Here is an 18,007-nt window from a genome sequence, read left to right as displayed (position 1 = left end):
AGCATTCAAACTCTATACTAAGTGCACACATGCTCCAACACTTTGAAAAGTAAATGCTGCATTGCATTTCTGCTGTTTAAAAAGGCTTTTAGAAGTTATCAAATCACAACTTAAATGTAAGACTATTTACATAGAAAAACATAATACCTTCAAAAAAATTAAGCACACTGGTGCAAAATTTCAGCAGGAAATCACTTATGCTTTCAAGTTTTTTGCATAGCTACACAAGCATTTTCCACCAGGTTCAACAATACTAATCTTAATTTTAAAGAAAGCAAATGCATCCCATTGATACATAGTTTTTAATCAATCTTATGGCATGTGAGAGACTCTCAATCTAGAACAAAGAGAGGAGATTTCCACACAAATCTCTGATGTATTTATGGGCACCTTCCAGATAGAATCTAAAAAATAACAGTAAGTCATGCAAACCTAGTTGCAGTGGTGTTACCTGGGGTCAGAGTAATTTTTTTAGTGCCTCACTGATTGCCTATTGAAATTGGAGCTTAAAATTTACAGAGTTTTGTCTGTAAAAAATAAACTAACTTTTGCTTTAAGCAAATTTCCTCATTGTGCAAAAATGGAATCAGGCAATGCAATGAACTAGATATTTCTTTCATATGTAAAAAACCACAATACACTATAGTTTAAAATACAGACTCTTGAATTCCATTACAGATTGGATGTAGAATTGCTGGAAGCTGTGAGAGTGGCTAACTTGCAACACTTCTCATACTAGTCATTTTTATTAATATTGTATCTTCTCACAGTTGCTTATTTAAAAAATTTAAATTATCTACACATTATTTTGTTGGCACAACAGAATATATACCTTAAAGAACACTGAGGCAGAAACTTTTTGGGCGTTAAAAGCTACAAGACTATGCAAGCAGCAATCTGTCCACTTATTTCCTGTGATCAAACCACATGATTACTCAGCATCTAATTTTAATGAATCAGACTTGGAAATTATGTTCAGCAGACAAGAAAGCATGGAAGAGTACAATGCTTTTTACCTTGTCTTCTGTAGCTTAGTGACTCACTAAGTACCAACCCTGAAAATGCTACAAATAATGCCCACACACATACTGTTGTTGTTAGAGTTAGCAAGGCACAGTAATTTGAGGCCTTCTCACACAAACACAATCCTGTATAGCTGCAGGCTTTCCAATGCATGAAGGAATCAGTGTAATGGTGATGTGAGAGGAGCAGTGCGAGTAGGATACTGAGAGGCATGCTCACCAACTCATTCTGGCTGACCCTTTGGAGTAGGCTGGAAATGTAAGGGGAATTCTACTTCTCCTATAGGTCATCTACAGAGTCTGACAAGTCTCTATTCTTCTAGAAGAGAAAATAGCACTTTCAGATCCTATGTACAAAATCGAAGAGTATTTATCACAGTGGTGGAAGTATTATCTCTATTTTTCTGCTGGTTTGTGGGCCAAAAGGTAAAGAAATTCTATGCTGCAACGTCAAAAGAAAAAAGTTAAAAACCCATCAATTCTGACCCTGTGTTCACACTTGTTTAGTTTACACAAATTCTTGTACCTTCTGTGGGGCCGTGATTGACAGCTGTAGAATTGCCTCTGAATCCTAGCAGGCAAAAAAGCAGGAATCCATGTGAGGAGGCATCATGGAAATGCAACTGAAGAGAAGTTTGAGATGCTTTTGTGATTCTGTAAGAACTGCATGTTAATACATCACAACATCTCAACAATCGTGAAAAGTTATTTTTGAAGGAATTCAATTTTCCTGGAAAGAAAAGCTAAGTCTCTAGCCCATAAACAAGTCTTGTTCAGGACTCTGTTGCAATGGGGATGGAAAAACTCCCAGAACTGTGACCATGAGAGAATTCCCTAAGCAGTGTTCCTGTGCTACCAGTACCAACTTAGGTTATAAAGACTGCTGAAAGTCTAATTTACTTTTTAAGAGTTTATGGTACTGGTTTACTTTTGGCATTTCACCCAGCTTGAAAGTGTAAGTAAGTGGGCAGTTTTTCCTCTGGTTTTCACACACATTTTATAGTTTGGGTTGACACCACTGTAGGAGATTTTTTTTTTTTAAATTAAAAAACATTGTTTTTAAAAGACACACTATTTCTATTTAAGTTGCCTCTTCCCTTCTCCAATCTCTGAATTTTGTTTAAGAACAGCTTCTAAGTGGAAGAAGTTCACATGGAGACTGGTGCTATACGTATTTTAAAAACAACCTTGGGGCATGCTTCATGTAGCAGCTTCAAAATTCTCAATACTGCTTACTCATACTTGTTCAAGGTGCTAATGTAGACAATAACTTTGCAGAACAACTGAAAATTAAATAACATGTGCTTGTCCTTGACAGTTCCCTAAACCACTAAGTTTACTTTAACAACTAAAGCCCCAACCCTGCAAGCTGCTCTATGAAGGTGGAACTGTATACCTGAATAAAGCCCGACTAAAGTCAGTGGGACTGCATGGACACAGAGATCCCATGTTCTGAACAGCTTATGGTACAGGAGCCTAAATAGCAAAAAAGAGAACTGGAGTATTCCCTACTTCCATGAACCACAAGCAAAAAAACCTGTAGATATTTCCATGCAGGCAACAGCAGCAGAACAGCCAAAATACACACTTCCATTTATGAATATTGTACTTGTTCAAGACTCACAAAAATAATACAGACATATGTCTCTAAGCTAAATTAATCCAACGGTGAATGTTAGGAAGTCTTCCAATCTATTCATTCAAAAATAGTGCTCAGTGAACAGTCAATGTCGCAAAATATAGCAATCACTATTCTAGTTAAAGTTCCATCATGAAGCCATTACAAATCTTGTATTTGAAGACAAACTTTTTAACTGTGGGACAAAACATAACATACAGTATGTTCTACGCTCAATTATACTTCAGAGTTGATTTTAAAATAGTTTCACTTATAAATAATAGATGACTTTAAGTGTAATTAGTGGTGATATTAATAATTTCAGATACTTTGTTACAGTTAAATAGAAAAAGGTCCCATTTAACAATGATTCTTTAGAGGTTTTGGACTGGAACATGAAGTAGGACATTTTCATACTTTAAACTGAGGCCTGGTCTACACTAGGAGTTTATGTTGAATTTAGCACCGTTACATCGAATTAACTCTGCACCCGTCCACACCACGAAGCTATTTAGTTCGACATAGAGGTCTCTTTAATTCGACTTCTGTACTCCTCCCCAACGAGGGGAGTAGCGCTAAATTCGACATGGCCATGTCGAATTAGGCTACGTGTGGATGGAAATCGACGGTAATAGCTCCGGGAGCTATCCCACAGTGCACCACTCTGTTGACGCTCTGGAAAGCAGTCCGAGCTCGTATGCTCTGACCAGCCACACAGGAAAAGGCCCGGGAAAATTTGAATTCCTTTTCCTGTCTGGGCAGTTTGAATCTCATTTCCTGTTTGGACATCGTGGCGAGCTCAGCAGCACTGGCAACGAAGCAGAGCTCTCCAGCAGAGGTGACCATGCAATCTCAGAATAGAAAGAGGGCCCCAGCATGGACTGATCGGGAAGTCTTGGATCTGATCGCTGTGTGGGGCGCTGAGTCCGTGCTTTCCGAGCTGCGATCAAAAAGACGGAATGCAAAGATCTACGAGAAGATCTCTAAAGCCATGGCAGAGAGAGGATACAGCCGGGATGCAACGCAGTGCCGCGTGAAAATCAAGGAGCTGAGACAAGGCTACCAGAAGACCAAAGAGGCAAACGGACGCTCCGGATCCCAGCCCCACACATCCCGTTTCTACGAGGCACTGCATTCCATCCTAGGTGCGGCCGCCACCACTACCCCACCACTGACCGTGGACTCCGAGGATGGGATATTGTCGACGGCCGCTTCCTCGGACATGTTAGCGGACGGGGAAGATGAGGAAGGAGATGAGGAGGACGAGGCAGTCGACAGCGCTTACAACGCTGATTTCCCCGACAGCCAGGATCTCTTCATCACCCTTACAGAGATCCCCTACCAACCGTCCCCAGCCGTTAACCCGGACACAGAATCAGGGGAAGGATCAGCCAGTAAGTGTTTTAAACATGTAAACATTTATTTTTAACAGAACAGGAATATTAAGAATATTAACAATGGGTTGTGCATGATTACTTTGCCCTAGGCGCTTAACGTTTCAGTCCTTGGCAGTGCAACTACTGAAAAAAAAATCTAACAATGTCCGGTTTAGCATGATTGTTCTGCCCTAGCCGCTCTACTGTTTAGTCCCTGCCAGTGCAGCTACAGTAAAATCCGGTCTATATGTCCGGGGATAGAGCTGAAATCCTCCAGGGACATTTCCACGAAGCTCTCCTGGAGGTAATTGGAAAGCCTTTGCATCAGGTTCCTGGGGAGAGCGGCCTTATTGGGTCCTCCGTAGTAGGAGACGTTTCCGCGCCAGGAGACAAGCAAGTACTCCGGGATCATTGCCTTGCAGAGCATGGCGGCATACGGCCCTGGTCTTTGCAGGCTTTCCCGAAGCATCCTTTCTTTCTCAGTCTCTGAAATCCTCATCAGAGTGATGTCGCTCATGGTGACCTGCTTTGAATTAGGTAGGGGAATGTTAGTATTGGGACTGCTTGCCTGTTCCTTTACAGAACTGTAACCGGCGGTTTACAACCACGCGGTGGAGGCGGGAGAGGGGCAGCATACAGGGATCTTTCCCTGGGACAGCCGCAAGGGGGTGGGACAGGGGCAGAGTTCATGCTTGCCGGATTGCTGGCAGCAGGGACTGGCATTGCTTTCAACGTGAAAGGAGGCCAGTGCTATTATTAAAGTTTTAAGCAGCCACAAGTCTACAGCTTACCATGTCGGCCTGCTACACAAATTCCGGTGTCCTGCCCCGCTTCTCTGATCTGCACTGCAAGACCCCAGGCACTGAATGCGAAGGCCGAAAATTCGACCTTGTCCTGAGTGCGCATGTGATAGGTGCTGTGCATGGTCTTGTTCACAGAGAAAGACTATGTTCTTTGTTCACAACTAAATTTATCTTTCTGAGGAATTCACTCCCTTTTTCCCATCCCACAGCTGCGACTGTCTCCTGACCTAGCCTGGCATCACACTCCCAGAGGCTAGCGCAGATGAGGCGTAGGAAGAAGAGGACACGGGAGGACATGTTCTCGGAATTTATGGGCTGCTCCCGAGCCCAGGCAGCCCAGCAGACCCAGTGGAAGGAGAACTTGTCCCAAATGCACCAATCACACATGGAACGGGAGGAGAGGTGGCGGCAGGAAGACCAGCAGGCAACTCAAACGCTGCTTGGACTAATGAGGGAGCAAATGGACATGCTCCGGCGCCTTGTGGATGTTCTGCAGGACCGGAGGCAGGAGGACAGAGCCCCGCTGCAGTCTCTCTCTAACCGCCCTCCCCCGCCACCAAGTCCCATACCCCCCTCACCCAAAGTCCCAAGAAGGAGGGGCGGCAGAGTCCGTGAAAACTCTCACTCCACCCCTGCAGACTGCTCAAGTACCAGAAGGCTGTCATTCCCCAAAATTTGATAAGTCCTTTCCTTCCCGCCTCACCCAAGCCCCCGTCCAAGTTTCATCCCCCAGTTTCATGTGTAGTTGCTAATAAAAAAGACGTTTCTGTTAATTACTGTTTCCACCATGTTCTTTTACAGGAGAGTCTGTCTGAAGGGGAGGAAGGGGGTTGGTAATTGGACAGGACGGTCACCTTTACCAGGGTACAGAGGCGGGGGCAGGTTCAGCAGCAGGGCACACACACATTGCAGTCACTAGTTACCCTGGTCAGTCTGGGAGGTGGTTTTCATGTTATGTGTGTGTGGGGGGGGGCTATGTGACTTTGTGGCGGGGGAGGGCGGTTAGAGATCTTATGCAGCGGTCCTTATCCTGGATCACAGAGCCACGCAGCAGGGGATCTGTAACCGTCCTCCCCCTTCCACAAAGTCACATAGCCCCCACACACAGAGTCCCCAACAGGAGGGGTGGCAGGCTCCGTTGAAACAACCAGTCCACCACTGCGGAGCCTGTCATTCCTGGAGTTTAGAAGCGTCCTTTGCATCACTACACTACACCCGCTCCCCACCACAGTCTGCGTCCCAGGTTCAACACTTTACCGAGAAAACAGTAATAAAGAAAACTGTGTTCATTAACAAAATTCAAGTGATTTTATTTTTAAACGTGTGTTGGAAGGGGGGGGAACGGGGTATGTAACTGGAGAGGATAGTGAATATTTACTTGGTAAAGAAACGGGGGCAGGTTCAGCTTCTCTGTACACAAACTTAATAGTCACAGGTTACCCTGCTCACTCAGGAACCTAGCTTTCAAAGCCTCCCGGATGCACAGCGCGTCCCGCTGGGCTCTTCTAATCGCCCGGCTGTCTGGCTGGGCGTAATCAGCAGCCAGGCTATTTGCCTCAACCTCCCACCCCGCCATAAAGGTCTCCCCCTTGCTCTCACAGAGATTGGGGAGCACACAGCAAGCTGCAATAACAATGGGGATATTGGTTTCGCTGAGATCACAGCGAGTCAGTAAGCTTCTCCATCTCCCCTTGAGACGGCCAAAAGCACACTCCACCACCATTCTGCACTTGCTCAGCCGGTAGTTGAAGAGTTCTTTTTCAGTGTCCAGGGCGCCAATATAGGGCTTCATGAGCCAGGGCATTAGCAGGTAGGCTGGGTCCCCGAGGATGACTATAGGCATCTCCACATCCCCAAGAGTTATTTTGTGGTCCGGGAAGTAAATACCTTCCTGCAGCCGTCTAAACAGACCAGAGTTCCTGAAAACACGAGCGTCATGAACCTTGCCCGGCCATCCGACGTTGATGTTTGTAAAACGCCCCCTATGGTCCACCAGTGCTTGCAGCACCATTGAAAAGTAGCCCTTTCTGTTAATGTACTGGCTGGCCTGGTGGTCCGGTCCCAGGATAGGGATGTGAGTTCCATCTATAGCCCCACCGCAGTTTGGGAATCCCATCGCGGCGAAGCCATCTATGATGACCTGCGCGTTTCCCAGGGTCACTACCTTTGAGAGCAGTAGCTCAACGACTGCGTTGGCTACTTGCATGACAACAACCCCCACGGTAGATTTGCCCACGCCAAAGTGGTTCGCGACTGACCGGTAGCTGTCCGGCGTTGCAAGCTTCCAGAGGGCTATGGCCACTCGCTTCTGGACACTCAGGGCTGCTCGCATCCGGGTGTCATTGCGCTTCAGGGCAGGGGACAGCAACTCACAAAGTTCCATGAAAGTCCCCTTCCGCATGCGAAAGTTTCGCAGCCACTGGGATTCATCCCAGACCTGCAGCACTATGCGGTCCCACCAGTCCGTGCTTGTTTCCCGGGCCCAGAATCGCCGTTCCACAACATCCACATGACCCATTGCCACCATGATGTCCTCGGCGCGGGGTCCCATGCTTTGTGACAGGTCTGTGCCACTCTCAGATTTCAGGTCCTCACCACGCTGCCATAGCCTCCTCACCCGATTTCTCAGCATCTGCCTCTGGGAAAGGTGGATGATAAGGTGCGAGGTGTTGACAACAGCCATAACTGCAGCGATGGTCGCAGCGGGCTCCATGCTCGCAGTGCTGTGGCGTCCGCGCTGTCACTGACCAGAAAAGTGCGCGAACTGATTTCCCGCCGGCGCTTTCAGGGAGGGAGGGCGATAGTGACTGTTGGATGACGACAGTTACCCAAAAGCACCCTCGACACATTTTTTTACCCAGAAGGCATTGGCGGCTCGACCCAGAATTCCAATGGGCAGCGGGGACTGCGGGAACTGTGGGATAGCTGCCCACAGTGCACCGCTTCCAATGTCGACGCTTGCCCCGTTAGTCTGGACTCACAAAGTCGAATTACTGTCCTTAGTGTGGACACACACGTTCGACTTTGTAATATCGATTCCACATATTCGATTTAAGTAAAATCGAACTACTCTCGTAGTGTAGACATACCCTGGTTAAAAGACAATTGAGCATATACTGTACTTGAATAGTCATGTTCAGCTTTGCAGACTATTCTAATGCGTCTTTCAGAAAGTGTTATTTCATCAGTCTTTCCAAAGTAAGAATGCAAAAGGAAGAACATTTTAATGCATGTCAAGTATAGAGATGATTTTCAAACCCAGAGATCAGCTGAAGGTGGGGGAGGAGGGGAAATCAGGGTATTGGATGGATCAAGCAACTGGTAATGCAGTATGGAGCCAGTTTTGAATTATAAACAATTTTGTTTAGTGTCTAATTCTGGACACTAAACAAAATCCACTGCTAACCAATATTCACACAGTGGTCTCAATATTTTATCCTAGGAATTCTAAAGGACAACAGTCACATAATCCACCATAATGAGCACCTTTGCTGGCCATCTCAGAGAAGTCACGGAATGAATGGGCCATGGAAACTGAGCTCCCATGAGGAATATTAGCGAGGCAATTGCATTGTCCATTATGTGCCACTTAATTATTTATACTACAATAGCATCTAGAGGCCCAAGCTGAGATTGGGGCCCCTTTGTAGTAGGCAACTGTACAAACACATGGCAAGAGAGAATTGCTTACCCAAAGATCTTACAAATGAACTAGGATTAGGATAGGAGGAAAAACAGAGACACAGACAAGTGAAGTTGTAATATATCAGGTTAGTGGCAAAGGCAGGAACAGAATCTGGTTTCCTGAGCCCCAGTCTAATGTCCTATTGACTAGACTATACTTCAGCCCCTAGGGTTGCCAATGCAGCACTACTTATGGTCATTAAATTCCCTTACTGTATTTAGTTGGGAACAAGAGAAAATGAAGCTAAGGAAGAATCTCTTTGATTTTATTGGTTAAAGCCAGATGCTGACTGTGTAAATTCCCAGAGCTGACCCATTCAGTAGGCAACAACATTTTCCCCATATACCTAAGACTCTCCATGGCAAGTCTTAAAAGCTGTGTCAGTCACTAACTTCAAGATGTGCCAAGACAGTCTCAGTTCTCTCTTCATACGATCATCCTGAACTCATTTACAAGATTGCTCCTAAGCCTGACAGCTATGGTTATATATTGTACCAATGGTAATCTGATATAATAAATCCAAGAACTTAAGGGTGCGAAGGAATTTGTTCTTTTTCAGAGTTGGCATTACATGTTAGTTTTTCTACTTACATTCAGAGTACAGAGCAACTGCATAGTGGACAAAGCACAGGAACTCCCAAGCTTTTTTTCCCAAAATTCAGCTACTAGTTCACCACGTCACCTTGAACAAAACATTTGAATTTTCTGCTTTTATTTCTCCCATGACATAGAATGGAGATAATACTGTTACCCCTTTTGACTCATGCATTTCACCAAAGATTCAGGATCTTGTAAGTTATTCCAATGAGGAGAAATTGGTGATGAGCTCAGGTGTTCCTTTGATGCAATCCTGTTTATTTAAGAAGAATGTGCAAAGCCCTTTAGGTTCTCTTCCAAAGTCCTTTTTCCCTTTGGCAAACTTGCTCTAGTCTTTCTGGATTCACAGGCATAGGGGTTTTCCAATTAAGGGAATGTTCAGTCTCTGAGTTTTCATTTAAGAGAATCGATAGGAGTCTGGCTTATTTATGGTGGTTACATATGGTTAATACAGCTAAACAATGGGTCAGAGTTTATCTTCAATTCTTCCCCGAGGAGATCAGCTTGAATCTGGTCTGGTGAGTCCTTGTGGGTGGTGGAAGTTTACAAGCTGTCTTCCTCTCAGCAACTCTGTTGCAAGCGTCAGCTAACTCTGAGGCACAGCAGTATTCCGACTGGTTGCCACCCCTTCCTGTAACAAGTTTTCCCTTTTAAGCTTGCTTCTACCATGCAGAGCAGGCTCTGCAGGTGCACCTATTTAGTACCAAAGATGCTCATTAGCCTTCTCCTGATTGGGATGGGGGAAAGCCCCATCATAGTTCTGTTTCCCTGACCACAGCAGGAAACAAATAATAAGAGCTTCTTTTCTCACTGATGTAAGCCCCTTTCAGACAGCATTCAGCCCTAAAAGCTCTGCTTTCTAGGCTTTTCTCAGGGCTACCCTCCTAATGCTTTACTAACATCCCTCAGAAAAAGATAAAAAGTATTTATTATTGCAAAACTAGATATGAGCAGTAGTGCTTACGTCCGTGTGACTCCAAAGATCAATTATTGCCATTCTCTGCTCTGATAACAATCTGTTCATGGTATAAAACTATGCTGCCAGGTATTTATTAATAGCAAACTGTCAACATATCACTCCCTGTTAGCAATTTCTTCCTTGACTTACTGATAAGCTATACATTGATTACAAAATTTGTTTTCAAAAGGTCCAAGTATGCAGCCTTGGAAGTTACCAAATGGATATCCATCTGAACAGATTTAATCCCTGGAAAACTGCAGTCTGTGCTGTTAATTTGTATTAGTTATGAAACCTTTTGGTTGCAGGCCCACATGCTTTCAAGTTAAAAGCCAATTAAATATAAAATCATTTTGAATTTAAACACTCCCAACATAATGGTGTGTGTGTGTGTGTGTGTGTGTGTGTGTGTGTGTGTGTGTGTGTGTGTGTGTGTGTGTGTGTGTGTGTGTGTGTGTGTGTGTGTATATATATATATATTGTTTGGCATTTTAAAGGTTTTTTTAATAGAGTGTAATGAAAAGAAGGATGCATCTTGCATATTATCAATTTCAGTGCTAAATTTGGGTTAATATGGATTATAAAATGTACCAGCCTGAAAGATGTTAAAGAAGCATTAAAAAAAAAAATACGTTGTCAGAAGAATTTTGTGCTTAATAACTTCTAGTGGGCCAAAGCATGGACTCAGCTCTCGGCCTCAAGAAACAGGCTGGATGAGTGGGGCAGCTATGTGAAGAGATTCAGCTTGTCTATACCAGGAAATTGAGTAGCGTAGTTATAAGGGAATAAACTTTCAAAGCAGTGTAATGATTCCAGTTATAGTGACCACATGGGGAGTTATCCTGTAATAGCTATTCTTACTATACTTGTGCTAGTTAATTTCCCCATGTAGACAAACCCTTAGGCATGTGCTTAACTTTGGGTACTGTGAGTAGTCCCATTGATAAGCATGTACCTGAGTATTTGCAGGATCAGGATTCAGAACTGGTCATATTACTACTTGTTGTGTGGGGACTAGCTACCTCCTGATAGGATGAGTTTACCTTTGTAGTAGGTTCCCAACATATATTTTAAATGCCAGCTTCTATGATTAAGACTACCAAAATAGCACAGGTACAATATGTTGCATCCGGAAGTGAGATATTTTTGCACTAAATTATTACTGCCCTTCTTTCAATTTGAGACCAAAATTCTCATTTCCATAAAAAAGGTTTTAAAAAGACAGAATAGAATTGGCACATCATGCTCTAACAAGAGGAGGGCAAAGCAAGACATAGGAGTAAAAAAAAAAAAAAAAAAAAATGATGTCAGGAATCACATTTCCCTCATGAGGCCCCAATACTAACATTAGAATTTTTATTAAATACAAACCAGAATCTGTAATTTAAGTTAACACAAAAGGTTTCTTTTTAGTTTTATAAGACATTTGTGAATGTACAATACTATTTGCAGAGATTCAGATATTATTAAATAGCTTTTTAACATAGACCCTGTTCAGCGCAGTATAGCCATATAGCTTTCAAATAAAGTACTGAAAAAATGGATTTTAACAAATACTACTCCCATATTTCACCTCCTAAGCTTACCAAAAATTAATAGAGGCATGAAAAAACTACTTTAAAATACCAGTTATTTCTAGAAACAAGAAGCAGATGTTCTCTTCTATTTGTCTCAGCTGTGCTGCAGTACAACAGAGTCTCTGTTATGCTGCCAGCAGTAATTTTTATTTATTTATTTATTACAGCCATTTTATAGTGCCCATCACTGTAGTGTCTGGGTACACTAAAGTGTCTGGGTACACTAAAGTGTCTGGGTACACTAAAGTGTCTGGGTATGCTGTACATGATTCAGATTAATGCAAAAATATTTCTTATGTATTGAAAAGCCAATATCCTGACACTTCCATCAGATACCTTTATTAATACAACTCTTGAGCAGATTACAGTGTGATTTTTTCCCTTCCATTGTCTTAAAAAAAAAGGGGGGGGGGGGAAGAAAAACAGGGTTTGTTTCCAAATAATAGGAGTACTAACATTAGCCCCCCTCAAAAAAATACTGAAACAGAACATAGTACAAAAGGAGTCATATTACGTGCTTTTAAATTACAAACTAGTCTAAATCTCCAAAGGCAAATTAAGACTAATCTGCCATTATGGAGGGAATCCATAACAAGAACAAAGTCATCCAAAAATCTGTGCAAAAAGAGGGAACAGGGTCCATTGGAAAGAGAAGACAGTGAGAGCATAAGTCACCTCATATTTAAATTAATATTTTATCCTACCAGCTCAGACATTATCTTTAGCCATCAAGCAACTCTCCATCTACATAACACTAACATCACAGCTTTTGTATGGATCAGACAAGGTATTCAGGGACTCAAACAAGTAAGAGACCTTTAAAGATGCTGCTTACACTGATGTAAACACTCACACACCCTCAATTTGTTTGAACAAATGACAATTCCTTCATTTAAAATATCCTCAAACCACACTGTTCAATATATACATTAGTAACACATGTAAAATATATACAGTGATATATTACATTGAAGAGCTAAGGCACTACAGGAAAGTACATCAAATACAATTCAAATACAATCTCCTCTGGTTGTAAAAGTTAAGGGTTCTTCTCCATGTATAAACATTCCCCCTATTTAACACCAAGCTATCAGTAGGATCACCATGCCTGGAGTATTAGAAGAACAGCAAATCCTTCCCTCAAGTTCTTTTATATACTCATATTTCAAAATATTAAAATTTTTATACATATTTAAAATACTGTAAAGTAAATGTTTGTCTATTACAGACAAGGCTTCGTCAATGAACTGTCAGGTATCAGGACAAGATTGTTTCAATAACGAATCACACTAGCTGAGGATCTGTCCCCATGACAATAAACTGTGTGTCACAATGCAAATAAGCTTCTGTGCTTAATCATTCCATGACAACTCAGTGACTGATCACTCTTGGTCACATGACTTTCCCATCTTAGTCAAAACACAGGATAAAACAAGGTTCCAAGTAATATCTCATGTTTAGTAAAGTAAATTTAGGAATAGACATTTTAAAAGATTTTCCACAAGACAGACAAAGCAGCAGCCTGCTTTGCTTCATACATGCAAATATTGCCTTGAATATGGGATAAGGGGTCCATACTATCTTTAGGTTGGCAATACAAGCATGAGAGAGAGAGGAGAGAAAAGAATACCTTAGTATAACAGAACCACCAATACAAAGTATCTCCAGCAGATCATCAAAATAATTACTAATTTGATATCTCAAAAGCAGGTTATAATGTTTTTCACAAGGAAATTAAAAATATGAATGCATAAAGTACCTACTCAAACAGGAATCAAGTGTCTACATGTTAGTACACAAGTTACGTATATTAGACAATTAACAAGAATTGGAATGTTACCACAAGAATGAAATCTTGTTCCAGCACATAGATTTACCGTCACAAGAATCTGCACTATCAGGAATGAAAACCTTGATCATGAGTTGAACACAATGTGTCTCTACTATGCAACATCATCATAACAACAATACGTTCTTGAAGTAGAGTAAGTTATATACACTTTACTAAAAACAGTAAAAATGTTTTTCTATTTCTATTTACAAAATATAAGAACAGTAACTTTCTGGCAAAATTGCTAATAACTATCTTAATTTGGATAATAGAGCCACTCATGCATGAAAATTAACAAGCAGATTAGTTGTCTGTTAGATATGAGTTTTCCAAAGAGACTTTTCTGTATCAGTAATACCACTTATGACACAGGAGATTATGTGCTAACAAATGAGGCTTCGATCTTGCAATGTGGGCAGGCAGACAATGCATTTAATTTCAAATTCTGGGCCTCAGAGAGAAAAAGTTACACTGTAACTTTGATTTTTTTAAAAATATTGATTAATAGCACTATCAAGTTTAAATTTGGCAGCAAAAATTTTTTTTAAAAAACAAGTTCTTATAAAACCAAGCCTAACAGAAGTGCTTCAACAATTTTAAAAAAATTCTATGAAATCTGTTATTTAAACAATATGTGTATTGTTCAAAACGCCAGCACTATCCCACTAAGAAAGTGAAATAGATTTCATTGATTTTCATTGTCCATGCTGAGAGACATGAAAAATATAAAGAACATAGACCCCTCTTGCAAAGATTTAAGCACACTTTAAGAATGAGTAGTCCCATTATGAAACAAGTGTATAAATCTTTACAAGATCAAGGTCAGTGACAAATTAACTAGTTGGGTATTTGTTTCTTTTACTTTTTAAATCACACCACCAAACCCTTCACCTGCACATAGCTCTACTGTAATCAATGGGGATCCACAGAGGCCAGCCCAAAAGCAGGATCAGAGCCTTGGCATACTTGCAGAATATGATTTTTAATTCAGCAAGATTAATGTCATGTTTATCGGATTAGTTTAAATTTATGTTTTTAGGGAGTTCTGTAATAATCAGTGGTACCAAAAAAAAAAAAAATCTTGGGCTGAATATAAAAGAATATTTCAAATATTTTACTCTAGTACTGCAAGAAAAATAGTATTTACACCTTGCAGCAAAAGTCTGAAGCATTATATGCTCCCAAAAACAAACATGAAGCAACACAGCATTTATTGTAAACAGAACCATTCAATGTAGATGCCTGCTCCTGGATACTAGAACTAGGTCTAAAACATAAGAATGGTCATACTGGGTCAGAACAATGGTCAATTTAGCCCAGTACCCTGTCTTCCGACAGTGGGCAATGCCAGATGCTTCAAAGGGAATGAAAAGAACAGGGTGATTATCAAGTGATCCATCCCCTGTTGACTAGTCCCAGCATCCAGACCAATAACCTGGCCAATAACCAGGTATGGACCTATATTCTGTGACCTTATCAAATTCTTTTTTTAACCCAGTTATAGTTTTGGCCTTCACAACATCCCCTGGAAACGAGTTCCACAGGTTGATAGTGTGTACTTCCTGTTGTTTGTTTTAAACTTGCTGCCTATTAATTTCATTGTATGACCCCTGGTTCTTGTGTTAAATGAAAGGGTAAATAATACTTCCTTATTCATTTTCTTCACACAATTAATAATCTTATAGACCTCCATCATATCCTCCTTTAGCTGTCTCTTTTCCAATCTGAACAGTCTCAGTCTTTTTAATTTCTCCTTATATGGAAGGTTTCAGAGTAGCAGCCGTGTTAGTCTGTATCCGCAAAAAGAACAGGAGTACTTGTGGCACCTAAGAGACTAACAAATTTATTAAAGCATAAGCTTTCGAAGAAGTGGGTTGTAGCCCACGAAAGCTTATGCTCTAATAAATTTGTTAGTCTCTAAGGTGCCACAAGTACTCCTGTTCTTTTTGCTTATATGGAAGCTGTTCCATATCCTTAATCGTTTTTGTTGCCCTTCTGTGTACCTTTTCCAATTATAATGTCTTTTTTAAGATGGGGTGACCAGAACTGCACACAGTATTCCAGGTGTAAGTGTATCATGGATTTAGATAATGGCATTATGATATTTACTGTCTTATTATCTATCCCTTCATAATGGTTCCTAACATGGTTAGCTTTTTTGATTGCCGCTGCACATTGAGCACATCAAGCAGATGTTTTCAGAGAACTCTCTACAAAGTCTCCAAGATCTCTTTCTTGAGCGACCACATGGGGAGTTATCCCCATCATTTTGTAGATATAGTTGGGATTATGTTTCCCAATATGTATTATTTTGCATTTATCAACACTGAAATTCATATGCCATTTTGTTGCTCAGTCACCCCGTTTTGTGAGATCCCTTTGCAACTCTTCACAGTCTGCTTTGGACTTAACTATTTTGAGTAATTTTGTATAATCTGCAAACTCTGCCACCTCACTGTTCACCCATTTTCCAGATCATATATGAATATACTGAACAGTATTGTGCCAGTACAGATCCATGGGGGTCATCTAATGCTACAAATCGTGAATGGAAGAAGGCAGAACAACAAAGGGTTAGAGCAAGAAAAAAAAGTGACCAACCTACCAAACTAACAAAAAAAACCCAAAACCCATAACAACATCCTATCCCTTACAGACAGTGCCTCATCATTAATTCCAGCACCAGGAAGTGGAGTGGGGAGGGGGGGGGCAGTAAAAGAAGAATAAATCTCTCAATGGAAGGTAAATATAAAAATTGGAAGGATGCACAAATTGCTTAAAATGCATTAATCCTGTTTTTTAATCACTGGCCCAGCTCAACACATTTCTAAAATGATCTCTGTAGCAGTACTCTTTATGTAGCCTTTTGATAATTAGCTCACAGAGATCAAGCAGGACATTTCACTTTCCATGAAATATCAAGGGAGAACAGATGTTTCCCCATCTCAGAAGGATTCAAACATGGAACTGGAGTGAATCTTTTCATACTGCTCTTCAACTCTTGATCACATGGAAATTGCAGTAAGGCAAAAAGGCAAATGTAAGCAAACAAACCAAACCTCTCACTAATAAGCAAAAAGTGTCAAAAATACATTCCATGGTGGAAATTAACATCCCATAATGCTGCTCTTCTACAGTCTGTTGATCCCCAAAATATGGTTGATTAGAAGCTAATCATTTTATTGGAACTCACTGTTTTAATGTAAATAGACAGTCCTGCAAATTTCTACTCTCCCACTCCCTGGGGAAGTGTCTCTTTTCAATAGGCATATAAAAACTTTTTTTTTTTAAATCTGCATTATGGTGTTGGTGAGTAGATTATGTCTGGACTGGTAATTTGTCATGACAGTTTTGCAAGACTGAAATAGGTATAATTTTTAAATGATGCACATCTGCCCCAAGCTCTATCTATCCCAATGAATTATTCCGCTATCCATTTTGAAAATCATGATTTCACAAGTGCCTTGTGTCTCCTAAATGCATTACATGCTGCTGAGTTTGAAAGGCCCTATTTAAAAAAAAAAAAAAAAAAGGTACTCACAATGGGAGGAATATTTCCTGCTCATAAAAAAAAAAAGCATCAGTCCATGAGAGTCAGCATTGCAATTTTCACAAATGAAAAAAATATACCACTGAACTGCTGATCTGTCTGGTAACATAGAAGAAAACTCAAGCAAAGAAACAAGTGAAAAGCAAATTAAAAATGCATTACCTCTTGAGTCCTTTCTGATGGTTTTTTTCGCAAAGCCTGTTTAATCTTGGGATCCACAGGAGAGGTCATTCTACTACTTTAATTCTCCAGTTATGAATTCCACAAAAATAGCTTATTACTTGGGAGGCGGGGGAGACGAAGTGATCCCTTCCAGGTCAAAAGGAAAGCAATGGAAACTTCAAGTTTAGATTTTGTTGTAAGCTTCTTTTTCAACCCCCTTCATTCCTCCCTGAATTTAGATGTAAACTTTGTGCCAGGCTTATGTTGTTCTTTTTAGCAGTCCAATGAAATCAGTAATCTGGCAAATAACAGATTTCCTCAATTAGATGGAGCTCAGTTCCTCTGGTGCATTTCTCCTTTGCTTCTGCAGCTCCCAAAGGGTGGAAACAAACATCCAAAATTTCCTTTCATATCACATAACATTCAGAAAAATCTTTGTGCAAAAAAAGTAAAATGACGAAGCAATAGCAGCAAAAGTTTCTTCAGACACCCAGGAGGATAATCCAGGAGATGGGGGAATCTCATCACTACATCAAACTCAACGAGGGGGAGGGAGGGTTGATTTTCAGGGAGATTCTGAGTGGTGGTTATTGATTTTTGGAAGGAGAACCAGTTGAGTGGCTTGGTGCATATGTTCTTGGGGTTGGGGCTGTTAGAGACAGGGTCCAGGTTTTGGAAGAGATAAGGTCAAATTTGGGGTAACATGGGTTTAAAGAATAATATTTGGTATTTAGGGAGGGAGGGAGGGGGGAAGGGAAGGAAGTCAGGATTAGAGGAAGTGGTGAGTGGAGTCAGGCTAAAGGAAAAGCATGGGGGACTGGCTGGGCC

The 18,007-nt window shown here is 41.2% G+C and overlaps 1 protein-coding gene across 1 annotated transcript in view; it reads right to left on the bottom strand.

The window, feature by feature from the left end:
- Nucleotides 1–17,248, bottom strand: part of RAPGEF6 (Rap guanine nucleotide exchange factor 6) — a 236,294-nt gene extending 219,046 nt beyond the window's left edge. Inside the window, exon 1 of the mRNA XM_065410106.1 lies at nt 17,180–17,248. Within this exon, the coding sequence (XP_065266178.1) occupies nt 17,180–17,248 (69 nt within the window). The remainder of the gene's footprint in view (nt 1–17,179) is intronic.
- Between the last annotated feature and the right edge of the window lie 759 nt (nt 17,249–18,007).

The sequence above is a fragment of the Emys orbicularis genome, chromosome 8, assembly GCF_028017835.1.
Source record: "Emys orbicularis isolate rEmyOrb1 chromosome 8, rEmyOrb1.hap1, whole genome shotgun sequence".
Taxonomy (NCBI): domain Eukaryota; kingdom Metazoa; phylum Chordata; order Testudines; family Emydidae; genus Emys; species Emys orbicularis.
Note: the sequence above shows the minus strand (reverse complement) of the source record. Positions and strands in the feature narration are given on the sequence as shown.